This window comes from Pteropus medius, unplaced genomic scaffold (assembly GCF_902729225.1).
Source record: "Pteropus medius unplaced genomic scaffold, Ma_sr-lr_union100, whole genome shotgun sequence".
NCBI classification, from domain to species: domain Eukaryota; kingdom Metazoa; phylum Chordata; class Mammalia; order Chiroptera; family Pteropodidae; genus Pteropus; species Pteropus medius.
Window position 1 is genome coordinate 10,046,860 of NW_024354503.1, and position 27,015 is coordinate 10,073,874.

The 27,015-nt window shown below is 38.2% G+C and overlaps 1 protein-coding gene across 7 annotated transcripts in view; it reads left to right on the top strand.

Moving 5' to 3' along the window:
• The window catches only part of TRMT11 (tRNA methyltransferase 11), a 143,630-nt gene that overhangs the window by 53,888 nt on the left and 62,727 nt on the right, over positions 1-27,015 (top strand). For 2 of the 7 annotated variants that reach the window (XR_005651119.1, XR_005651120.1), the window contains exons 13-14: positions 16,490-16,685; positions 18,557-18,746. The exons of 2 other annotated variants lie outside the window; for them this stretch is intronic. Coding sequence is in view for 3 of the 5 variants with exons in the window: in XM_039854813.1 (XP_039710747.1) it covers positions 10,327-10,533 (207 nt within the window). In the remaining 2 variants the exon portion in view is untranslated. Of the gene's footprint in view, positions 1-10,326; positions 10,549-16,351; positions 16,406-16,489; positions 16,686-18,556; positions 18,747-27,015 lie in introns of those variants that run through there. 3 more of the 7 variants (XM_039854813.1, XM_039854818.1, XM_039854815.1) reach the window with 2 other exon arrangements.

Genomic DNA, 27,015 nt, shown 5'->3' on the forward strand with positions numbered 1-27,015 from the left:
TCTGAGACGGTGACACCTAGGTAGACTTCCGAAGAAGTTGCGGGATGGTGTCAGGCCATGAGGGTGGGAGAGGGATTCCAGCAGAGGGGTCAGCATCTGGCAAAGCAGATTTGGATGACAATTCAAGTAGTTCCTATGCCTAGAGCTAAACTAAATGTGTTGGATGAAGAGAGGAAACAAAGCTGGGGCAGAAATGAGGACCAGACCATAAAGGACTCACACCTTGCTGCAGAGTCTGGACTCGATCCTGGGAGAAGCTCCCTCCTATGACCCTCGCTCCCTTATGATGATATCAGGCTCTTCAGGAAGTTTTAGCTTCTTAAAATGGTGCTCCGTGGCTGAGGTGCTTGACCTCCCTGACAAAGGAGTGGTATAGCAATGAGGTTTGTGGCTTTGCCACTGCTCTAGGGGTGTTTGGTTCTGGGTCTCAGTTAATAACCTTCGAGTTGGACGAGCCACATACGTAAGGCTGCCTGAAGCAAAGTGTTACCTTGGAGCCTCAGTTTCTTCATCTTAAAGCCTTCTTAGGTTCCCAGTCACACAGTGTAAGAAATTTCCCAGTTGAACAGCAGACACCTCCCTGACCCTGACTGACAGATACTTGCTCCAGAGCCAAGAAACAGTCTTGAGTTGGCTTCCTGCAATGAGGGAGATGATTTCTATTGATTTTCCCTTTACACAGTGTTGATGGTGCCGGCCTGCAGAAGAGCAAGCTGATGAAAATGAACATGGTGGGTTGCCAGCTCATGTTTGTCCTTATTTCCAAGGACAAACACAAACCCTGTCTCTGGCAGCTTCTCCTCTACTCCAAGACAAATGAGCTGTTGAAGTGTTGATGATTTTGAAATCCTAGCAATAATACATAAAGTATATTTTTCTGATCAACCTCAAGGAATCTGTCACAAATGAAACACGGGTTGGGATTCAAACACTGTTGCTTTATTTCAGAACTTCTCCTCGGGGTCCATTGTTCTGTCTTCTGACACACGGAGCGTTCCCTGAAGGAAAGTGTCTCAGAGCCACAGCACTTCTCTTTCCCATCCCCTTGAAGCAGCACTAAACGCATTCCGCAGTTTTGTTTGTTTGTTTGTTTGTCGTTTCGGAGTCACCTGTCAGAGAGGATGGGAGAGAGCGCAGGATAGAATCCCCGGAACCCTTGTCTCATCCTGTCCTCTCTCATTCCCTGCTGGCTTCTCTTTCAGTATTTACCTCGTGCTTGATATATCCCAAGCACCAACCGCCTTGGACACAGAGATGATAAAAGGTGTGTTTCTTAGGCTAAAAAGCTGTACATCGTCTTCAGTTAAGCTAATTTTCGTTAAATTATTAAAACATCATATTCACTCTGAGTCCCAAACTCTGATACTTTAAAAAAAACATATCAACAAAAACCAAGATTATACTACCTTCTGTTCTCTGGGTGAGGTACTAGTGAGGCTGGGAATGGTGGAGAGGTAGGGTGGGAGGAGGTATATACACACTCCAAAGGAACTAAATGTTCGTCTCCTCTAGCATTTATTATTTCTCTCATGCTTTAACTACTTTCTTTAAATGTTCACATTTCCTCCTATAAAGTTCTACGGCCATCTTTTTCATGCTTCCTTATTGTTATGTAAAGTTCTACAGACATCTTAAAATTTGTCAACTTAAATTTCGTGAATAGACAATAAATTTACATGATTTAAAATTCAAAACAGTCCAAAAGAGTATACCCGGTGAAGTTTCCCTCTCCCCCTTTCCCTCCCAGTGGGTCCTTCAGCCACCCGGTTCCCTGCCCTGGAGACAACCACCGTCACAGATGGCTCAGCTCAGTGTCAAACAACAGGATAGTCCAAATGAAAAGCCATAATTGCAACACCCACACGGATCAAAGGCAAGAACAAAGGATTAGGAGTTAGAGGGACCATCCCAGCCCTCTCAGGACAGCTCTGAATTCACCTGGTCTATTTATCACTGTTAACATAATGTTTCCTTAGCTATCTCCCTTGGACTGAGAATCCATTGAGATGATGTCTGTGATTGCGTTTGGAAAACACTTTCTATAAGGGAAGAGAAAACCCAGAGCCTAAAGCTAAACCCATCAGTCATGTCTGTCATGGGAAGAAGTTGAGTTGTCTAGGATATTGCCCAAGAAACTCATTTGATCTCAAAGCTTCCAATGAAGAGATGTGGAGAGGTGATTGGCCCCAACAGGGAAAGATCAAAGGTAGATTTATTTCCTGGTAGTTTTCACATCCCCTCTTGAGTTCTCCCAAGCCCTAGTGGATGGAGTGGCCTCTCTTAGATGCATAACTAAGCAAAGAATGTGATTCCTTTTGCAGCTGCCTGATCTGCCACCTTTGGGGTCAGCTGAGGCTTATTTCCTGGGCTGCTTGATTTCTTTCTGGTTTGTAGAGTGGTTTCCAATCAAGGAAAGATATGGTCAAGGCCACTTTGAAAAACGTGTGAGTTGGGAGAAAATACGTACTGTTATAGGGCTATGACTTCAGGATTGATATCATCCTCCTCCTTGAGGCAACACTTGCCATCTACTTCAGAGGAATTCGTACTTGGGATAGGAATGCAGACTCTGATGTGCAGTTAAATGTGCATGTGTGAAGGGGAACTGGCCTGATAGTCTGAGGCTGGAGCCCTTGTTTATCCGCAGAAGATAGGAAGCCAGGAGCGGAGATAAGGCGGGCTTTCACTTGTGCGTCCCTGCACCTGGGCCGGAAAGCCTATGTCTAGTGCAGATAGGAGCTCCAGGTCAGCCCACTGAGTCTTGGGTGGTGCCAAATAGAGAGTTCTGCAGTAACGTGAAAGGGACCAATGTCCTCTGGTCAGTGAACGCAGGTACAGTTTTATCAAGGGAACCCTAAGCTTATGCTTTCTGTAGGCGTCTATCTTTTTAAAGAGACAATTATTAATTTGCAGAAACTCAATAAGTGATAAGCTGGTTTTGAGCATTGCTTTTCCTTTACGAAACAGCCTAAGCAAAGCCCCAGGATGCCTGGGAGCATGTCCAAGGTTGGCAAACCTTTGCTGCCTCCTCTCTCCCTCTTTCCTCCATTACTCTGTAGCCAGAAGTAAAGGATACTCCTCAGGTAACTATCTGATGGTGTCTAAGGTCATCTTGAATGTCTGATGCTGGGAATTGAAATCCTATGTCTTAGGTTATATTTGAAGTTACTTATTTTTCTATGTATTAGGAAAAAATCAGATACTTTCAAACTGCACTTTGGTGAATTTGAATGTTTGGGTGAAGACACTGGTTCGATTAATAGCTCCGTTAGATCTTTGGAGAAATTTGGAATCCCCCATTGACCGAGATTGGTGGCTTTTTGCTCAGTGTTGAATATAAATTAGAGTTCTAAACACTAATTGTAGGAGAAATCATAGTGACCAATGAACCAAACAGGCTTGGTTAAATAAATTGCATAAAATGCACAGACACCAGGAACTTTATAATGGGTTTGATAATAATTAAAATAATTAAAATGTTTCTGCCTAGGCAGCAATTAGTCTTCAGGAAAAACACAAAAATATGTGTCATTTACACCAGAGGTCCCCAACCATTTGGGGTCCAGGGACCGGTGCTCCTATGAGATTCTAATGCCTGATGATCTGAGGCGGAGCTGAGGCGGTGATGCTAGTGCTGGGGAGCAGCTGCAGATACAGATGAAGCTTCGCTCACCCACCGCTCACCTCCTGCTGTGTGGCCTGGTTCCTAACAGGCCACAGACCGGTGTTGGTATTGGTCCACAGTGGGGGAGTTGGGGACCCCTGATTTACACCATTGCTTTCAGTCAGTCAAACTCATCATGTGTATGCGAGAGGGTTTTAGTTTTTTGACAGCAATGGAACCCAGGGAACCGAAGCCAAGACCTAGTGGCCTTAGAGATTACCTTTTTATTGCCTTAGTTGTCTTCAAAGTCTTTCTACTAGAGTATCCTTGCTAAAGGGTGCAGAAGGATTGAGAGGCTTAGCTGGGCAGCTCCATCTCCCAGTGGTATTTCTAAAAGAAAAGTCCAGTGCAGAGGACTGAGCCGGCCAGGTTTTGTTATTTTCTCTCAGGCCTAGGAGCCTGCTTGGGGTTTTGAGGTTATTCCCTTATACGCCACTGGATGTATAAGCTCCTTGCACCTCTGCTCTCTATTGACACCACTCTGTCCCTGTCGATGGCCAAAAATGGGGCAGATAACAGCTCTATTATAAATCGGGTTAGTTACTAGATTTCTAGGTTTCTGTTCACTTCTAAGATTCTGGACCCAGAAAGGTCCCAGGGTGGTATAAGCAAAGAGTATAACACAGTGTTCCGGGTGTTCCTTCTTATATTCTCATATTTTTGACCAGACATCATGTGGCTAAAATGAGTATGCATAACAGCTCTCACAAACAGAACAAAAACATGAACAGTAGGAAAGTAATTAGTGGATAGAAGGCCGAGGCTGGGAGTGAAGAGTTTCAATGAGCTGCAATACTGATGATAATAATTATTAGTATATACTAAATAATTGGTTGATATTGTGATAAGTGCTTGTTATATAATATTAAATCTTCATAATTATTCTATGTCCTACCAATCATATCCATTTCACAGATGAAGAAACTGGAATTCACCAAGAGTAAGCAAAGCGAGTGGTTTAATGATGAGTAGTGTTAGAGGTGGGATTTGAACCTACATCTGACTGATGAGGTCTGTGCTTCTGATCATTCTGCTCTACTACCAATAGCTACTAGTGCTTGTCTCTTGTAGTGGTAGGTTTCTCCAGGATTAGGCCTCTGGCCCATTCCTCTTGGTGTTCTGATGCCTAATCATAGTGTCTGGAATTAAATCCTTCTCTCATAAAACTGTAAGTCCTCCATAGACATGAGTACTTAGTCATGTCCAAAGAGAGCTCTGAGAACATATTCAGAAAATTTACCTGGAAGAATGGAAGAAAAAAAACTCATGGTCAGTGGAAATGTGGGTGAGAACCATTTCTGCTGACCACGATGTTCTCATGAGCCCTCCACTCACAGCATTCTAGTGAAAATGAATGGACACAGACCAGCAAGAACCATAGAAAGTTTATATAAAGCTTACAGATTTGTTTCAAAAGCATTGTAACTTTTATTCTTCATGAGCAGATCTTTTTTCTTTCTTTCTCCATGCTGTAGACTCAACTTAGACCTGGTTGCAGGATTTTTTATTATATTTTTACATTTCAGAACCTAAATTAAGAAATCAAATTTAAAAATTGAGGAATTGTTTTCCCCTAAGTGTTAGCTACTCTGTTACCCACAGTCTCTAAAAATAATGCTTTGCCTTAGGACTTGACATCCGTTGTTTCTGTTTTACTTTTATCTTATCACTGGCTCTCCAGTCCCAGCTGTCCACCAGGGGAAGTGACATGCCAGAAGGAGTGTGTGCGGTGCCCCCACCTCTCCTTGGGGCAAGGAAAACCAAGTGCTCTACAAGAACACTATTGACTCTGCATCTCTAAAGAGAAAATAGGCCATTCACTCCATGCTCCATCACTCAGTGCATCTGTGACAAGGTGCAGATAAAAACACCTCACAGCACCCAAAGGGTCTGGGTTGGCCCTGCTCACAGGATGTGGCCAGTCACTGCCGGAGGTGAAAACAAGGCCTGGGCTCTGTCCATCAGGCATACAATAGATTTGTTTCAAAGTTTCCCTTTTTTCTTTTGATTAAGAAATGAATCCCTCAACTCTGATGACAGATTATGCCCCATTTTAAGGTTTGGAGATAAATCACTATATTAGATTTCTGAGTTGAGCATATTTTGAAAATGCAACATAGACTGCTCGTTTGTTTTCAGATCAGAGGACAAGTACCTTTTTTGTATAGTTTCTGTGCTCAGGGAAAAGGAATCGCTTGGTGTCTTAGTCTACTTGAGCTGCCATAACAGAATACCATAGACTGGGTAGCTGATAAACAACAGAAATTAATTATAGTCTGGAGGCTGAGAAATTCAAGATCAAGGCAATGGCAGATTCAGTATCTGGTAAGAGTTTGCTTCCTTGTTCACAGGTGGCCATATTCTCTCTATATTCTCACATGGCAGAAGGGACAAGCGAGGTCTCTGGGATCCATTTTATAAGTGTGCTAATCCCATTCATGAGGCTCCACCCTTCTGACCTAAGTACTTCTCAATGGCCCTGCCTCTTAATACCATCACGTTGGGGGTTAAGATTTCAGGAAATTGCAGGGGACACAAATCATTTCATCCATTGCACTTGTATAAGTGAAATCCACAAGACTCATTTTAGTGGGCAGTTTTAATCTCTTTTCTCACTGAATTCTTCTAAAAGTTGCTGAAAGGTAAGTGGCTGCTCGTTATTGAAAGTGCTAGTGAGAAATGCAGTGATTGAGTGAGGAATGGCACGATGTGAGAGAATTATGACCAAATGTGATCAGTCCTCTGGTACTTTGCTATTCATCAGTGTCACCCCAGAGCTTGTTAGAAATGCTGACTCTCAGGACCCCTGCCAGACATGCCAAATGAGAATCTGCCTCTTAACAAGATCTCCAAGTGATATTATATGGACGTTAAAATTGGATAACTACTACTACAAACTCAGAACAAGTTTCCATTAATATCACATATGTTACAACTATTGTCTGCTAGCAGAGAAGTGAGATGACTAAAGTCATGGACATAGTTCTTAAACTTTCGTTATCAAAGTTAATAATTTGTTTATTTAAACTAAGATGGCCTGCTTTCTCTGAAACCATTTATTGTGCATCCGTAAATCATAGGCTTCTTTTTTTCTACATTCTTCATGATTCTCAGAATGAATTAAGAATCAGTCAATTCTTTTAGCCACTGATGCCTCTAACTAGTTCGGTCTGACATTTGAATGTATTGGCGTCTTTCTTTGCCACCAATACCAGTGCGTAGCCACAAGATAGCGGCTGTTGCGGACAGCTGTTGGTTTTGCTTGCCTAGGCGCCTATTTCCTTTTCATTTCGTAATAGCACCTTCCTTGTCACAGGCCTGTAGGTCAGTGGGGCTATCAATCAAGGTCCTCCTGCTCTAATGGCCAGGGGTTGAAATGTGGCCAAAGAGGGGGCCAATTGAACACTCTTTAACTACGAAACTGAAGCTCATTCATTCTGTCATAATAACTGAAAGGACCATTGCTGCCTAGATCCTAGAGTTTCTGGCAGTTCAGTTTTTTCCTCTGTTGCTATTCCATATTCTTAAAATATAGTCCATCTTTATTTGCCTAAGGCAGCCAGAATTCCAAACCAAAGAACCCCAGCTGAGCAAAGGAACCTAAATATGTGTCATGTTATGGAAAACCAGTGTTTTTAATGACTAGAGAAGGCACATATGAATCTCCACAACTTTCTACTTTTTTTTTCATTGACTACATTGTGCTATACAGCCGGGTATAAAAAAATTTAAGGTTGTTTAAATGTTATTTATAATTTTTCTCCCTTGCTGTATTTTTTATGTGTGTGTATATCTGTGAAAAGGCTAATACTGATTAATAATCACCAGGATACAGGTGGCAACTTCGACTTTGACCTCAATGTGTTTTTAATTTTTGAACTTATGATTTTGGTCTTCAGGTGCTCTTAGCATATCCTAAGTGAGTCAAAAGCCTCCCAGAACAAGAAAGAACACATATATAATTTATCTACTATATGGAAAATAATAATGTTAATACGAGCCAATCCACTTAATAATCATCAAAGGGTATTACTTTGTTGACAGATTTTAGTTTTATCTATTTATAGAGCTGCATAAACATCCACACACCTCTTCCAAAAATATATTTCTTGAGTTTATTAGTGAATATAAAGGAATGAAGGTGATATAGATTAATCAAATGAATAAATAATATTTTCTTATAAAAAGTCAATTGAATGAAGCCCAGAGAATAACTATCATATAGCTTTTATTTAAAATGCCTTTGGAAAAAAATGGAAATGGATCCTAATGAAACACTGGATAATGTAATATCCTAAATAAATAATCAGTACTCTTCAGCCAATAAAAAATATTATAGAATGATATCTATTGGCATGTGTTTATAATAGATAAATGAAGAAAGGGTATTACCATGCGATTGCATTTTATAATCTGTTATTTATAATAATGTTACATATCTATGGTAGTAGTCCAATGTCTTACAGTAGTTATCTCTGGGAAGTTTTATTTTATTTTATTAATTTGTTTGATTTTCATTTCAATCAAGTACACTTTCTGATTTTTCTATTAAGACATGCTTTTATAATATGAAAAAAGGAAAAGGTTATTTTTAGTTAAAAATAAATTAGAGACTCAGTGGATTTTCTATATAAATGAATATGGAAAGATATATTAAAGATTAGATTTCTAGACTATATAGAAATACTAAATTTCCCTAAGTATGTGGGAGAAGTCTTGTTAGATATTATTTTGAATTAACCAAATTTGATAGAACTTAAATTAAGAAAATATTTCTCTAATAGTTATGTCTAATTCTGTAAAAATGTCATGCAGTTGGAGATTTTCAAAAAAGAATAAGTTGAATTTGTGTTGCAACAGAATTTCTGTTTTCTAGACCAGAGCTTCTCAAATTTTAATGTGTAGATGAATCTCATGGGGCTCTTGTGAAAGTGCAGACGGGTCTGGGATGTGGCCTGAGAGTCTGTATTTTCCTCGCGTTTCCAAATGGAGCCAAATGCTGCTGGTCCATGGACCATGCTTCAAGTGGAAAGTGTCTCTCTAGACAGAAGTTGTCATTCTTAATGATGTTGGAAATCACTGCAAGGCAAGGAAAAGTAAAGAATCGGTGAGCAGAAGCTTTTACAGCCCAGGGCAGAAAGCTGAAAGGATTTGAGTCTTTTGGGTCTGGGACTTAAATGTTTCCTCAGAGTGGAACTAAGGTCAGAGATTTAGAAATAAGAGCGAGGAATGGAATGTTGGATCAGACCATGTGGAGGTGGCCCAAGGAGGAACTAGGGAGAAGGAAGACGATCCCAATGACATGGCTGTTTCTTACAGTATTTGATACAATATTCTTGAAGATATGACTGCTGATCCCCAACCCCCAGCGGATTAGAACGAGATAGATGTTGGCAACTTCTGGAGAGGATACTTTAGGAGAAGTGGCAGCTTGCGAGCATGGGGGAAGGGAAGGGTGAAGGTGGTGGTGAGGTTTGAAGGTTGGTGCCGACTCCTGTCTTAGGGCTTTTTTTCTCTATTGATATAATTAAATATATTCGGGCCAATACCACATTGTCTTAATCACTATAACTTTAGAATGTGTTTGATATTTGATGTCCGGAAAAGCAAGCCATCCTACCTTTCTTCTTTTTCTTTTTTATTCGAAAGCATCTTGCCTATTCTAACTCTGCATTTCCTTACAAGTTTTAAAATCACCTCGTCAAGTCCCACAAAAAAAGTTTACTAGAATATTGACATAGAAGACTTCTTTATTCTCCCATCTCCTCCCCAATTTTTACTAAGTTAATCCCAGAAAAATATATTTCTTCTTACTTTGTGAGTGATAATATTCCAGGTCTACCAAGTTCAAATGCACTTTAGCTATTATGGCCATGACAGCGATCTTACTTTGGCTTCTGTAGGAATCGACTTTCATACTAGCAGTTGTGGATTTTTCCAGGCTTGAGGGCCATCTGAGTTCCAGTCAACATACCTGGGGATTCTTGGACACATAAGATGGAAACTCTAGGAAGGGACAAGAGTTTGCTAATATGGAGAGGGAGAACTTGGGCTTGTTGTAGTTTAAGATATTAAGATGTATAACTGGAAGCTGATGAAATTCAATCATTCTAGTTCCATGATTACTGAAAGAGTAAAGGGTTTCTATAAATCCAAACAATGCCAAGTCGCAGAAGATGCTGTTACCTTCCTCTCTTCCCTTGCCCTAACCAGTTTTAAGTTTGTGCTTTCATGAGATCGTAGCGGGACTGGGCTATAAATGTAGGCAGCATGCTAAAGCAGCAGTAAACCAATGGCTTGGAAGTTTGTGATCAGAGATAGCGAATTCCTTTTAAGTAGATGTATTGTCCACAATGCCAGAGCTGTAAGCAACCACTAAAATGCTGACCTTGTATTGACTGTGCCTTGCTTTATCTTTACTATCTATGGGAGAATTCTGAAAACATCCCAAAAACAATATCACTGGGGTTTCTCTGATTTTACCTAGTTTTCTTCTTCTTTCATGGAGCAAACATCTCAAAACAACAAAACTCCAACATTGAATTATATAGCTAAGTGTTCTTGCTGGTGCAGTTGCTTTGGACCCTTGTCTGAGCCTTGTAATTGGAGACAGCCATCAAACCACAAAGCTACATGTTATCCTAATTCCCCTTTGTTAACAGTTTCATGCTGGGAACACTCCATCTGCTGCTGCCAGCAGGGTGTCTCTGTTTCCGGAACCTGTCATCCAGGACCTGCCAGCACTCAGAAGCATCTTCCTCTCTGGTTATTGGAGATCTCTGAAGAACAGTTTTTCTTTTGTTTTTGAAGGCTGTAACTGTGGACATAGGGGAGAGATTGACAATAGTGATACCTTTGGTTTCTGTTGACAGAGGTTTCTTTTCAATTTCATTGAAACAAAATATCTGTTAGAAATGCCTAGTTAAAATTACCTTCATTTTTGATGAGGCAAATAGAGAAGTTAAGATACAGCTACACATGAGTTGGCACCTTTGGGAGTGTTTGGGGGCAATTTAGAGGGTCCTACAAAAGCAGAACCCATGAATCAAAATAAAACCAAATTAGAGACCCATTAAGTAGTGGCCATGTGTTTTCTTTCTTTTTTTTCTGAGTTTTCTGAGTAGAAACTTAATCAAGAAAGAGAGACTAATCTCTGGAATAGAGATTAAGATGTGCTTTCATCAGAGAAACTGTCACTTCTCTTGCTTTCTCTCTAGGATTCCCATATCAGAATCAAGAGACCTATTGGTTTCCATAGTGGTTTCCAGTTTGCTGCTAGTGGTTGGAGTCCAGAGAACTTTGGAAGCGTGCAAGGCTTGTCCTTGTTGCACAGATAACCCGCATCTCTTGTTATGTGCTCCATCTCATGTTCCTGGTATTCTCACGTTCTCTTTAAAATTTGAATGAAAAACAACTCTCAGATCTTGCATTCATCTTGAGGGAGAGATGTTTGCAAAACCAGATAGATTCATGAGATCAGAAACCTAAAATAAACAAATGATGCCATGAAGGTAGAATTTCAGGAATCAGTCTCTTGGTGGGAGGGTTTGAATAGTTTTCTCTCCTACCCTTCCCTTCCCTTCCCTCTCTTCTTTCCTTGGAAGTCCTCGACCTAGTGCTTGTTTTCCAGGAATTTACATTCTAGTTGATGACACCATCACACACAACTAAATTTGAACAACAATGACAATATAACAACACCATTTTTTTCGATATTTACTTAAACAATGTGCTAAGTAACTTATGTTTTATCACACTTAATCCTTAAAACGAATCTGTGATGTTAGCACTATTATTTACTATACTTTTACAGATGGGGAAGCTGAGGCTTAGAGAGATTACACGTTTGCCTAATACCACACATATACGAAGTCAAGGAATCAAGCTGGTCTGACTTCTGACTACTTTGATAATTCAGCCCTGCACTGTGCCTGGCAGGCCACAATCATTTAGACTGTAAGAGAAAAATAAAATGACTGCTAGGGAAGATTCGTGAAGCTGATGGGACTTGAGTTAGTGAAGGATGTATGGAAGAAGTGGGCAAGTGAGTGTCATTTATGGGCTTATTATGCCCTCAACTCTGGTCAGCTTTTTGCTTTCAGAAGCAGTTGTCATTCTCATCGCCATACATGAGTGTTTCAAATGCAGTAGTTTTCCACTCTAAGTAGAGACTGGTTATCATTAATCTCTGCCTGCAGCCCCATTTCCTCAGGGGGGCTCCTTTTAGATGCAGATAAATCTAACTAGCTGTAAAAATCAGGAAGAGTAGATGTCATGTTTTAATCATAAGCCATTCGTGTGATAGCTTGAATTTCTATTTTCCTTTACCAAATTACTTTGAATTTATGACATTTTTAGTAGATCTCCTATAAATCCACAGAGCTCAGTATTGCAAAAGCCGTGAATTGTTGTCAGTAACTAAATCATAGGAAAGCAAAGAGAAGCAAAAAAAAAAAAAAAAAAAAAAAAGCATTGACACATTGTTAGTAGTTTATTTTCGCATGTGTTGGTGGGATATTAATGATCTTTGAGATCTTTGCAGATAATTCAGTGCAGGCCTGGCTCTAAGAATAAAAGCTGGCATCCTGGTCAGTGAGGGAGAATTTTATTTTTCTCAGAAGCTAAAGTGAACTCTTTTAAAAGTTGGGGAGAAGAATATGGGATTAGAAGTCACGGTATCATTGGCCTTTAGTATTAAGTTGTAGCATCAGAAAATAATGGTTGTAGCTGGGAAAATCAAGTCTCAGTTTGTTTTCTCCATGTCATGGCATATCCATCATTCTTGAACTTCAGCATGTGTCAGAATCATCTGGAGGGTTTGTCACAACATGGACTGCTGGGCCCCAGGTCGGAGTTTCTGACTCAGCAGGTCTTTGATGGGACCTGAGATTTGCACTGCTGACAAGTTCTAAGGTGATGCTGATACTGCTGGGGTAGGTACTAAATTTTGGGAGTCCGACTTACAGTCCCAGCTCAGTGCTAACCATCTGTATCACCTAAACAATTCTTAGTGTCTTTTTCTTTGAATCGCCTGCACCTTGTCTAGTATAGGTGTAGGGACCACTTTAAGAACCACTGTGATATGTCTAATAGCATCTGCTGAGATCCCAGCTGATAAAAATATTTATTTCATTGTTCCTTCCAATTCGAGTGAGATCTACTTTACTTAAAACATTGGTGGAGATATTCTATTTCTAGGGACCTCTGATGATGAATTAATGCCACCCTTCACATCAAAATATATTACTGACCTATCCTCAAGAAAATTTGGTCTCTAAGTGGTGTGTTTTCATGAAGGTGACAGATCTGTACCTCACTTAGGTCTGGACACAGCTGGGCTCAGTGTCCATTCCATAGTCAAAGATCAGCAGGAAGCTCACTGAATCCCAAAGGTTAAGGCCCTGTTTTGTTCATGAGTCACATGCTAACTGCTGAGCCAATCAGCTCAGCCCGTGGGTGACCACCTGCCTTCTGGCTGAGTCTCTTGGCTTTCCTGAGAGTCCAGCAGGAGTAACGATGTGAAATGCCATATCTTGGCTTCTTGGGATGAATTTGTGGGCAACAGGAGTTCTCAAACTGAGGATTCATGCAACGCTTTGTGAATGGACCTTCTGAGAGATAAGCACAACTTACTTGGATGTAAAATCATGTCTTAGAAAGACTCTGAATGGATGCTGGAATGTTCCATGGCTGATTACATTAAGAATTAAGCCAGCCAATCCTCCTTGCTCTCTTTGCCTTCTTCTCTGTCTGGAATGCCCTTACTTTGAATCTTTTTTTAAAAAATTATTTATTTTTTTATGGTGACATTGATTAACAAAGTCCAATAAGTTTCAGCTGTACACTTTAACTTTACACTGTGTATTCATCTCCCATAGTAGCTTTCTTTCTGTCACCACATATTTGACTCCCTTTACCCCGTCTACCTCCCCCCTCCCCCGATCCCCTACATTCTGTTAACCACTAGTCTATTGTTCATGTCCATGAGTCTCTGTTTGTTTGTCCTTACTTTGTGTTTTAATTTGGCTGGGAGTCTCTAAGGATGAAGCTAAAGTGTCTTTTTCCTCTGAAAGGTTTCATGCTCCTACAGTATGTGCTCCTGTGCTTTTGGCTTACAGATCACTTAGTACTTATTAAACCAGAATCGCACATTATTGTATGCTCCACTGGACTGCAAGCACCTTAAGCACAGGGCATATGTTTCATTCTTTAATATAGTAACACACTATTTTTTGAATATCTAGATTTTTCATCAAAGTAGACTTCTCGGGATGGGGATGGGAACATATAAGCTAACATACTTTGAATAGCTAAAAAAAAATTATCAGGAGGCCCATTACAATGGCGAGAAAACATCAGGGCCTAGGAGTTGTTACTTAATTTTTTTTTTGCTGTTAGCCCCCTGGGGCAACGTCTGTTTTTCTACACTGTTAGTGTGAAATGTCTTTCATTGATTCTTTTTTCTTAAGAAGTAGCTTTTTTATATGCTCTTTTCCTCAATTATAGAGACAATTAAATTCAAAATGATCTCTCAATTTCTTACTTCAGTGAAACCTAGATAAATAGAAACTTAGTTATTCAGAGTCTTTATTTAGATCCCACCTGAATAATATGTTAGGAGAAAAAAGCAAATAAAAAAGAGCAAATAATTAAAGAATTATTTTCAGGACTGGTTACCAGAAAAAATCTGAAGCTCAGTATGCATTCAATTCATTTTTTAAAGTTTATTAAAGTATATATAAAAATAATCTATTTTCATAGTGATGTTCCATTATCAAAAATTTCTTAATTAAAAAAAAAGTAATGGCTGCTAACAGGATTAACACGATTTCAGAAAGCTTCTTCAAAACTCAAAAAAATCATTTTAATGTAAACAGAACATCTTATTTAGGGAATTAAGTATCCTAAAATTAAATCTCAAATGCCAATTAAATGCTTTGTATAAAGGAAATAACTTGTTGTCAACAAATTAATCATGGAGGCATGTTAAGGACACCTTGAAACAACTGCTTTTCACTTTATTATTAAAGGAAGCTTTCAAATTTCCATGTTGAAGTCAGAGAATAAGTGACTGTGTGAGGCTTTAAATAAAGTAAGGCTATATTTAACTACTACTTCTCATCTCTACATAGGGGTTGCTTAGAAATAGCACTGTATTAGTTAGGGTAATTAACCCTAGCTGCTACAACAGGCAAATCCCTGTCTCAGGAACTTAATGTTATAAAGTTTGTTTCTTGCTCACATGGAGTCCCGTTTGGGTTGGGGAGTCCTCTTCCATCTGGTAGTCATCTCACCTGGACCACTGAGTCTCCAAGGTCACTATTGCAAAAATGGAGGAAGTTGGAGAAGGCACAATGCCCTTACTTGTCTTGGCCTAGAAGTGACACGTGTCACTGTGGTTCAGAGTCTATTTGGCTAGATCTAGTCACAGGGCCCCAGATAACTGCAGGGCAGGCTGAGACATGTATATGAGCACCTAAATAATTGGTGAGCATTAACTGCTTCTGTCACAATATCTTGGCAATTAGATTTCACCCACTGCCTTTTTCTGTCTGCCTAATTGATGGAGTGGGGGATATGAGGTGGAGAGATATTGAGAACAAGGGGCCATATGTAGTGGACATCTACTATCTCCTCTGGTAGCAGAACCCCATTTCCTTATGAGAACCAATTGTCTCCCAATTTCAATTCATATGGTTCTGGCTTGACTTTTTGATTTCCTCCAGGGCTGAGCATATGCCCTACACCTAACCAAGTAGAAATAGCTGTGAGACAGGAGAGCCCTTTTGTCATGGCTTCCTAGCTTTAAGGTGTGCCTGACTGAAAATGAAGTCAAACAAATAGACTGTAGAGCCAAGAGAAAAGATATAGAGTTTGGAAGACATTGATAGAACCCTTGGAACAAGCAATGCCAGTTCATGCCTCGACTTCCCCAGTTATATAAGCCATGTATTTCTTTGGCGTAAGCAATGGGGGAGCTTGGGTTTCTGTAACTTATAACTAAGAGAGAAGAGCAACCAGTTACCACTCTACAAAACTTCAAAGCAGCATACTTATACTACTTTGTCTTTAAACCCAGAAAACTAGCAGTTGTCTAAGAAAGTACTAATAGTTATAACCTATATATTTACATCACAGAATTGTTGCTTTTGTAATACAAATACAATATAAATGAGTGATTAGTTATCCTATATGTGTTTCTTCTAATCCTGATTCAACTATTAGTAGCTTTTATAATTACTAGTTGGCTGATTACTGTCTGAATTAAAATGCATTTAGTTTTGTCAGTAAATTTCCACTTGTGAAAGTCAAATATTTAAATCAGCTTCAAGAATATCAGGAGAGAAACTCCCCTCCTTCCCTATCACCTCCATAAAAATCAGACTATTAGTCTAGAGGATATTTTGCATATATCTAAAGTAAATCTGAGTAATGTTTTCTCTGGCTATGGCACCACAAGGGTATAGATCCCACAGCCAGACCCAAGCTTTGCAGAGTGTTTAGGAGATTTGGCCCAGTTGTCCTATTTAGCCAAACACTTCTGGAGAAAAGTCTGAAAGACGATATGCAATAACTCTCTGGTGACCCAAACTATTGTAACCTCAGTCTCTAACTCATATGACATTTGCTTACTTTCTATCCAATGGGCTGATTAATTCTTTGTCTTTATTTAATGTTCTAAATTAGGAGCCAAAAGAAGTTGGAGCAGCTGGGGCCAATTTTTAAATTTAAAACTAACAGCAATTTGGCTGTCTGACGTGGAACTGAAGAGTGACTTTTCTTTAACATTGTCATCACCGCAATGTCCAACCTGCTCTGTTCCAGATGTGCAACATCTGGGCTTTGAAGAGTGTGATTAGGAAATCAAACAGGACATGCGGACATCCAAAATGAGATAAGAGTCTCCAACAGATTACTTTCCTTTCTTATGTAGTTTCTTTCATCTGATTCTGTCAAAGTTTGCTGGAAATCTCTATCTGGAAAGCAGAATTTCTCCTCCTTTACAAGCAAGGCAGGAAAGGTAAAGAAAGTTTTATTATCCAAGATAGTTAAATGAACTGAATAAGAATCCATGTGAAAAATTTCCTAAATCTTGCTACATAGAATGTCCTCGGGTAATATGGTGAATCAAACCAAAATCCTCTTAGTGACTGGGTAGAAAGTGCTACTGGCCCTAGAGGGTGTGTGAGAGAAATCAAGTTTCCTCTTAGAAGACATTTGCTTTCTTCTCAGATTGGGCTGTTTTTCCTTTGACATATATAAAGTAAACATTATTTTCTTCCCTATGTTAGAGTGAAGATGTAACAGCTCTGTTGACAATTTTGGATGACAATAATTGATATACAGAAACTACGACTGGGAAAGGCTAATGTTAAGCTTTAAGTAGGGTTCTCTAGGGGAAAAAAGAGGTTGATCATTTGACTATTAGCCTGTTCTTCATTAAAACTCTTTTTATGTAGTTAACACTACCACCTCATGTCTAAAAAACCCTGAAGTTACATACCAAGTCTTGTTGAAGATGGTTGTCTCAGTTGAACATTAGCATAGTCCTAATAATGGAGCAAGCATCCCTTGTCTATCTTAATCTCAAGATAGACTTTAGGACTGGGGGTAGCTCCGTGCTAATGCATCATCCCCACTGAGGAAACAGCGTTTGTATTCCACTTATTGTGGCTTTGTCACGTAAATTTTATGCTCATTGGAGAGAATATTCATAATCTAGTTCATCCTTTCTTATTCTTACAAAAGAAATCTCTGAAAGGTATGATAGTCACCTCCCTGAGGGAAGTACAGGATTCAGTGATGGAGAGGGCACTTTGGGATTGAGAGCATTGCCTGTGAAATCAAATTTAGGTAAAAGGATAGCCCAGCAGCCATATGTAAATCGTTCCCTCATGTAGAAACAATAGTGTGCACTGGAAAATTCAATAGAAAACATTAGTCATTTATCATTCTTAATTATCAGTCATCTCTAACTGCATCTGGTTTGCATTTTTTATTAGAAAGTTTTTTTTTTGAGTTGGACCCGGGCATTTTTTTCTTCCATTTCTGATTTCATTTTGTTATTCTTTTAAAAATTCCATCACTAATTCCCATGATGCGAGGAGGTTTCTATTTCATAAGGCACAATAAATCAAGCAGCTCCTCTGTCATAATGTAGTCCTTACTGTGCATTTGTCATAGGCTCTGGATCGCTGAGTTTACTTAAGGTTAGAGAGTCAGGCTGTTTTGAGGACAAACTCAGCCAGTGCCGAGGGTCCGCACGTAGCCCTGCCAGAGCAGCCGAAGGTATACAGCTTCAGTTAACTTGAGGGAGAACAGCTGCTTAGGAAAAGTCAAGTGGCAAAAACTGACCCTGGAACATTTTGAAGTTTGCGTGCTCTTGTTCTGCTATTCTGGACAGTGTATGGTGACTGAGGTGTGCTTTTGTGTGTACAGCTGATGTGTAATAGTCTTCTCTCATAAAATAATAGTAACAACTAATATTTATCAGGAGTCATCTATATACTCTACATTATGCGATGTGCTTTTGTGCAATGTCACATTTAATCCTCACAACCCTTTGAGGAAGGTAAATATTTACATCTTTCGGATGAGCAAACTATAACTTTTGAAAGATGTGGTTGACTGTTAATTTTTCAACTCGGAATCTCCAGACCATAATGCTGCCAGTTTTGAATGTAAGCTAGAGCAAGAGAAGGCACTGCAGCAATTCTGGCTCCAGTGCCTGTTGTCTCCACCACCTGGGCCTCGTGATTCGCAGAACCACTGACAATGTATGCATAGTAGATAGGGATGCTGTATGGAACTCCTAGCTAGTAGATCTCTCAGCTTTTGGAGCAAATCTATGTCTTGCTTTGCAAGTTATTATTCTTTTGAAAACAACTTCAGGCTTGTGACTGCACCTGCCAACGGAGACTGAATGCCTAACCATGGGACACCAAATGACTATGTGGCTTGGGCTTCCCATCATGAATTGGATGTTGTCTGACCCGCCAGCTACAAGGTTGGGTGTATATAGCACAATCTATCTTCAAGTGGAAATGACATATCAGAGACTGAGCTTGGATGGGTTTGGAAGGTAAGTTGCTTTAGCAGATGGTTCAGACTCTTCCAAAACTGACTCCTGTTGCATTGCCTTCTCATCCTATTTCACTGTAACCCCCAGTGGAGATCCTTACAATCCAATGAATGAGGAAGAAAAATCTTGAGCCTATTTTACAGATGATTCTGCATGTTATGCCAATACCATGAAAAGTGGACAGCTGTATCATTACAGCCCTACTTAGGGGTGATTCTGATACATATATCCTACTGTTTCTGTTTCTCTGAACCCAGGATAATACAATAGATATTATTATTATGACAATATATTGTATTGTATTATATTATCAACATATTATTGTGTATTTTATTATAATTTCAATATTATATATTATAATATCTTATATATTATAATATATGTATAATAATGTAATATTAATTAACCATTCACTATGTCTTTTCTTCTTTGAAGACTTGATTGACACCTTGTATACTCTTGCCCCAAATTATTATGTTCACTTTTTATAATTTGCTTTTCATTTTAAAAATTAGTCTGTAGGCATGTCCTCCTCTAAAATTCTTTAACTATTATTGATTTCGATATACTTTATATCAGGTTTCTCAGTGTTCTAGAAATGAGCCAAGAGACTCTTATTTAATTTTATTTTTTACCATTTTGGAATTTCATATCCTCTGATTTATTTTCCAAATTTTCAGCAAACTTTCATCATTGGTTAAATGACTGTCTTTTTTACTAGCCTGCACATTCCAGTAGGGCAGGAAACTGACTTGGTTTCTGACATACAGTACCAGTTAACAAACATATGCCAGAAAGTGCTCCAGACTCGTTAGTTATTCATGAAATGGATGGTTACCCGTTCTTATTTCACTTGAGGGCTAAGCCTTTTACCATTTTTCTTTGGTCTCTTGCCATTTCAAATCCCTTTATCTTCTAAAAATTTTTTTATGTTTGATATGTTTGATATGTGAGATAGCATAACATTATTTAATACGAGGAGGCTGCCCCCTGCACCCTGAATGTGCCTCAGTGAAGACCTGTAGTCAGTAGGCTACAATAGGCCAATCCTTGACACAATGGGATTTTTCAGTCAGTTTACATCCTAGCTGTGTTCAAGGTGATGCCTATTTGTTGTCTCTTTTCAAGACTCAGAGGTTAAACAAATGGATGAGATGTGGTATCAGAGGTCTATGGTTTTATTAATCAGAGGAAAATGTGCTTAGATTACTTATATTAAAAAGTACATTTACTTATATATTAAAAAGGTACATTTTCTACTCTCTACTTCCCATGCTGATTTACTTAAAAGCAATAGCTTCAAATTAAAAAGCACTCAATTGAAATAACATCCAAATATAATAAATTTCAATAAATATATTGAAATTTTGCCCATTTTATTCATTGAATCGTGAATGAATCACTTAAACTTCCATTATTACTTAAACACATTTGTTTTGCTTGGTTCTGGGAATAATTTACTTAAGCCATGATGAGTGTAAGAGAGAAATGTTTAGTTGGTGGCATCATATCCATGCCATTGCTCAATCTAGAAACCTGAACATCATTCTTGACTGCCTTTTCTCCATTCCCATATTTATCCTCATCGAATTACCTATGTATTCTGTCATTTCTACCTCTTACTACCTCTCAAATTCATCCCTTTTTCTACATATGAATTGCTACTACTCTGGTCCATAGTCTCTTTATTTCTCACTTAGGTTATTGCATCTACTTTATCTATTTTCCGTCCTCACTGTTTTCCAAATTACAGCCACGTTAAGCCACATCATGTATCTTCTTCCTTAAAGTACTTTAGTAATTCCATGTTGTCTAGAGAGTTAAGTTCACATTTTTTGGCACTACATGCTAGATCTTCCGTACTTCGTTCTTGTTCATCTCTTCAGTCTTACCTTAAATTATTTTTTCTGTACTCTTAAGTTTCATGATATCTTGTGTCTTTAGGCCTTTGTACAAACTGCTTCCTCTGCTTGACATGACTTTCTATTATTTGTGCAACTAAAACCCTTTGCTTTTACTGGAGTTGAGGCACCATTTAGGGAAGGGATCACCCTTTATCTGGGTTTTATCATAGCTCCCTGTTCTTGCCTTTATCATGGCATTATTCTCATTGTGTTTATGTCTGTTTTTCTTTCTCCACCCCGCTGCCCCCTGCCAAAGGTTTAAGTCATTTGGAGGCAGAAGCTGAGCCTTATTTGTGCCTAGTATGGTGCCTGACACACAGAAAGGGTATTTTGATAAGCATTTGTTGGATGAGTACATTAATAAAAGGAAAATAGTAAACTTCCAAAAGTTTCCTACTCTTTATTAGTTCACAAACCTAGTCAGGTTAGTAGTTTACCAATTACAAACCATCACAAGCTCTGTGCAGGAACTTACTTTTGTTCAGATTGAATACACTATCCTTCAAAGACACAAATGACATTAAATGTTTTGTAAATGAACCCACTGGAGTGGAAGAAGGAATATTCTGTTGGCAAACATTAAACAACCTGAAACACAAAGCAGATCATTTCCCAACCACAAATTGCAAATGAAAGAAGAAAAATCCTCAACCAATATTAAAACCTACTTTAAAGTAAATACTGCCAACATTTTATAGGGAGGACACAACCAAATCCAGGGACCAAGACTGTAGAATGAAGACAAATGGCAAACTAAAGAACATTAGCCAAGAAAACAAAATGTCAGGAAGCCCACTTGAGCAATGAGTAAAAATGAAATAAGTTTAAGAATTTTAAAAATATCTAATTTCTACAGGATTGTTCCATTGTTTTCTTTTTTTCTTCTGTTTTCCCTAAAAACTGAGCTCAGAGACTTTTCCTTTGCAGAAAGAAGCTATAGCTATCATTTTACCAGAGTGTATGTTTGCTCACATCCTACACAGGCACCGAATTGTGAAGAAAAAAGAATCCCATACCAGGCCAGGAGCTGGCTGGGCATGCTTTTAAACTAGGTAACAATAAATAAGCCCAGTTAGAATGATGACTTAAAAACTGGATTCTTCCCAGCGTACATCCCCATAATGAAATGCTGAGATTCCTTCCCCTTTCTTCTCTGCTTTTACAGATTTTACTGCTTTCAGACCTGCTTAGTTTCCTCCAGCTTCCTCGAAGTCTTCCTCAGAGATTCCAGTCACTTTGGCCCTTTTCCCTGACTTCCCTGAGAGCTTTAGAATTAGACTATTCAAATGTTCATATTGTTGTGTTATAGTTATCATTAATTATGTCTTTGTGGGTAAATATTGTCTCCCTAATCAGATTATTCCCTCTGCCAAAAAGAGAATTGACTTTAAAAATATATTCCTGACAATTAGCACAATGTACAGTGTACATAGGAAGCACTCAGTAAGCACTAGTTAAATTGAATTAAGTTAAACAAGAGCCTTTTAATGCCGGATATTATTTTCCTCTTGTAACCTTATTAACAACAACAACAACAAAAAATCAGAACGTGACCATCTTCAAGTGTCCCTGTATATAACAAGTATTTCCTTTTTCCTTCTCTTGTTTTCTAAGTGGGCATTATACCACATCAGTAGTTTTCAATACTGGATGAACATTTGAATTACTTGGGGTATTTTAAAATACAGATGCCAAGGCCGCTATCTAGACCATTCCAATCAGATGACAGATGGGAATTTAACAGGGCCCCCAGGTGATTTTAATATGTATCCAGTGCTGAAAAGCACTGTGCTAGTCCATAAACTGATGCGTCAGTCAGTCGCCAGTGCTAATCTCTCAAGGTGTCCATGGAAACTGCTCCTATGGGCTTCTACTAGCTGTCTATTTTAAGTGTGCCATGCTGTTTATGAGTCTTAGGCTTCTCAAATATCCCAATATCCCCTTCTTTGGTGTGTAGGTACTTTTCTTTCAGACATCTATTTACAGTAAACAATATAAGTATCTTTTAACTGCAGAGCTAAATGGGACAACCAAAGTCAGAGAAGTTTAGGCAGTTTAGTGAGACCAGAAGTTTAAGTTGATTATATATGCTAAATGGAAAAAGGAGAATTGACTTTGCTAGAAAAATGAAATCCCAAACCATTTTCATCTGAAACTCACATAATTTTTTATATTAAAAACAGCTAGCTATTTCTCAAGAATGAGAATTAGTTCTCAATTATTTGGATAATTGCATCAATTCCTAGTTTTGCTTACATTTACAGACCAGTATTGTATTGACTTGTTTTGTTCTTATTTTAAAATTATATGTTGAGCTTTTCCCGAGTACCAGGCTTTCCGCAAGGATCTTTAGATATAACCTCATTTAATTGTTAGGCTATCCATTTGAGACATGTGCCACTATAACACCTGTTTTATACACAAGGAAACTGTGTAAGATCAGAAACTTAACCAGGGTCACATAATTATGGAAAAGCAAAGGCAAGATTCACACTCAGGTCCATCGAGGTCAAAAGCTCTAACCTCTGCTCTGTGCACCCAGGAATAACTTCCACCACCTGTTGCAACTGAATAAAGTACTGAATAAAATGCTAACCCTGAAACCCAAGGGTGATGGAAAAGATAAATTGTAAGGGGTTTCCACCTCATTTATGTTCAACTGTAAGTCATTTATAAATTTATGTCTACTGTAATTATGTTTTTAACTTTCCACTAGAATATGCTTTGGAAGATCTTGTAAAATTTTCAAAAAAAAATTCATGGGATTCCGCCCTCCCCGCCCCCCACCAGTATTTAAGATGGGAGAGAGCAGCAATGTGGCTTTGATGCAAGGTTTATTTATAAAGAAATTATAGAATACATTAACACAACTGTTCTATGTTTAAATACAATGACAGTTCAACTACTAGTTGTTGAACATGCTGTGCTGTTTCATGCCTTGGCAGATGTCCTCTACCTATTTGCTCTACCAGGCTATGTGCCTTCCCACCCCTTGGTCATGTCTACCTGTCAAATTTCAGTCAGTCTCCAAGAGGCTCAAACACGTTTTCCCTTGTTGAACTCTTTTTAATGCCATCTCCTACATCCCACCACCCTGCTCCTTGGGGACCTAAATAACTTTTTTCTTTGCTTCCCTACTTCAGGCTATACCTTAGGACTTGCTCTGTTATAGTTTCTATGGTTTTCATGGCAGTCCTTTCTTGCTTGTCTCTCCTAGGAGGTGGGAAGCATCTTTGGGGAGAGGACTGTTTCTTAATCCTGTATCGCCAGTGCCTAGTACATATTATATGATCAATAGATGTTTGGTTGAATTTTTACATGAATTATACTTTAGAAAAATTGGAATTTACCTTAGACCATGCTGTAAAAGTTGAGCTAAGACTTCATCTTCATCTGAGTAGATTTCCATTCCATTTGAAAACCTGTCACCTCAAAAATATGTTAAGGGAAGGATAAGAACACATATACAAATAAATACATCTATTGTTGAATAAAGAGCCTTCTTTGGAAGCAATTTATTGATTTACAGTGCCATTGGTAGCAGCGTTTAGCCATGTGGGTGTGCACGAAGGTAAAACTTGGTCTCATGGAATTAGTTTATCTCTTTTAAAATTTCGATTCTGTGTAATATTAATGTTTAATATATTAAGACATCCTTATATCACTGTTTTGCACTAGCCTAAGACTCATTCATCCTGCCATTCATCTATGGGATTTCTGTGACTAAAATAACCACTTTGGGAAAGAGTTGACGCATACATGTAGGGGTGTGTGTGTTTATTTGTTAATACAAGAAACAGTATCTGCATCCAGCCTTTTTTTTCCAAAGCTTTCCTTTGAAACAGCAGTGCTTCCTCATACTGAGGAGAGACATTTGGAGTGATGTCCCTTGGGTCACCCACCTAACCTTGTGTGGATCCTCAGCCCTGAAGCACATGGATATCTACTGTGACAACTTGATTGTTTTCATAGAAGCCTAAGGAGCTAAATAGTACAACTGAAATAGTTATCTCTCAGTCTAAAGAATGTTGTGCATCTTGATGTTGTACTGATTGCTTTTCTTCAGTATTTTCTGGCCTTAAAATGACCATATGGAAATTCATTCAATATCTTGAGATCTTTTTAGTTTGCTCAAATTCTGGCTACTTAACTTATTAATTCATATACCATGTGTTTAAACTATCCAGAAGAGAGGAGTTAAAAATAACTCATCACCTACATTTATGAGTCCTAATAAACATTTAACTTATATACAATCATATGGTTTTAAAATTTAAGAAGCTGTGTAAGAAATATGAAATGGCTAGTTAAGGCAGTTATTTGGATGATTCAGGTTTAAAGTAGCCTTATAAAAACTTTATTTGGTATGATTAATCATAATTACTTGCTCATAGTGGTTGAATTCTTTGTGTAGATTTAGTTTTAATTTTAATTCAAATACCACACCTGGTTTTCTAACTTTGTTTGAAGGAACTGGAGAACACAGTGAATACGATCTGGGTCTTTTGCTCTTCTCAGTGATTGGTCTATATGCTTATTTCTTTATTTTTGTTATAATGTTTGGAGTCCATGGCAACTGTGAACGCTTGTATTTCTCTTTGCGATTTTTAGAAATATCAAGAAATTTGACCAATCCAGTGGTTCTACTTCTAAAGATTTATTTGCTAACTGATCAATTAAATACTGGAATTCTCACAACTAAGTGAAAATGACATACCCTTAACTTTTGACTCAGAAAGTATGTAAGATCTGCCAATCTTGACAGAGCCAAATGATATGGTTCTAGAAACTGAGCAAGAGGTCCATGTTTATCACAATGTCCTCTGGACCCCTCACTCAAATCTCTTATGTCCTGCAGTTTGTCTGTGACAAGGAATCTAATATTTTAATCTGCCCCATGAACGGTTTCTTACTTATGAACTATTTTCCACATTGCTTATTTAATGTAGGTGAAAACAAGAAGATATTTTCCTCGGAAGGTATTAAACTATTTCCTTACAATTCCAAGTATAATTTTGAGAGTTTTGTAAGTTATCTTTATATTTGGTCAGTCATAAATCTGAATTATCTGGGTAAGATAAAAACACATGAGAAATTAATAATTTCTCCTAGTATGATAACTATATCACATTGCTTAATTTGAAGTTCAGACACCTGAGAGGCAAAAGTAACCACTATTGGCTCTTAATTTCTACACTACAAGATTTTTTTCTTCATTGCATACTCTCTATATGCAATGTTTTTCGAATATTAAGATAAGATAAATTGACTATAAAGACAATTAATTCCAATATAAACATATAGGATGAGAAGTTTTGAGGCCAGTAAAAGAAACTTATAACTGTTTTCTTATATATGTAGTAGCGTTTGAGACCAACTAAGGGTGATGCTGCTTCAGTCTTCAGTATGCTAGCCAAGATTATTTCATTTGGCACCCTAGTTAAGATAATAGGACATATTTTTTTCTAGCACTGGCTAATCAATTGGGTGCTGGAACTTGATCAAGAACTTAGAAACAGAAAAGATTAACTCTCTTGAGAATTAGATTATGAAGTTAACGCATATTGGGTGGAAGAGTACAGTTAATCAGATACTTGAGTAGCTTGAGGCCTATAAGACATACATATATCTTAAAACACATAAGTTAACTTAGCAAGTTGGTAGGACATAAGAACAATACATAAAAAACTTACATTTCTAGATATTAGCAATGAATAATTGCACATTTTCTGAGTTAGTAGACTTATCCAGGATTCTTCATTCAGCTTTAGAGATTTCCCAAATACGATATGAGCAGCAGAAGGACTGAATGCTTTCTAGAACTATGTCCTTAAGCTTACTTTGGGTGGTATGTTTTCAGAAGTTGGTCCTTGACTCATGGTTATCTAAGCCAAGAGGTGGGATGGAAAAAGTGATTGTCTACATGGGCAGTCACTAAACAGACTAGCAGAGCTGTCTTACTGAACTTGGTTCTCACTACTTTTATATTTTATTTTATTTTATTTATTTTATTTTATTTTTGTGAAATATTTTTGGGAGGCAGTGTTCTCATAGTCACAGTCATTGAATTTTGCTTGTGCTTCTCAGAGTAATAAAATCTCATGTGTCATTTTGAGTATAGTAGTGTCCTTAAATCCTGTATGGAGGTAGAAACTCTATCAAAGAAGATATATCCAGTAGGATAGAGAAGGATGTTCCTTTAGAATAGAAATTTTCTCATTTATGTGTCACTATTGACATAGTCTCAAGGAGCTTTAAAATTACTGCTCTGGTCACCTGGATTTGATAATTGTGATTATGCCATAGAGAAATAGAAATCCTTTGGTCTGTTGTGTCTTCTAAAGGTTTTCTTCCCCAACTTTGAA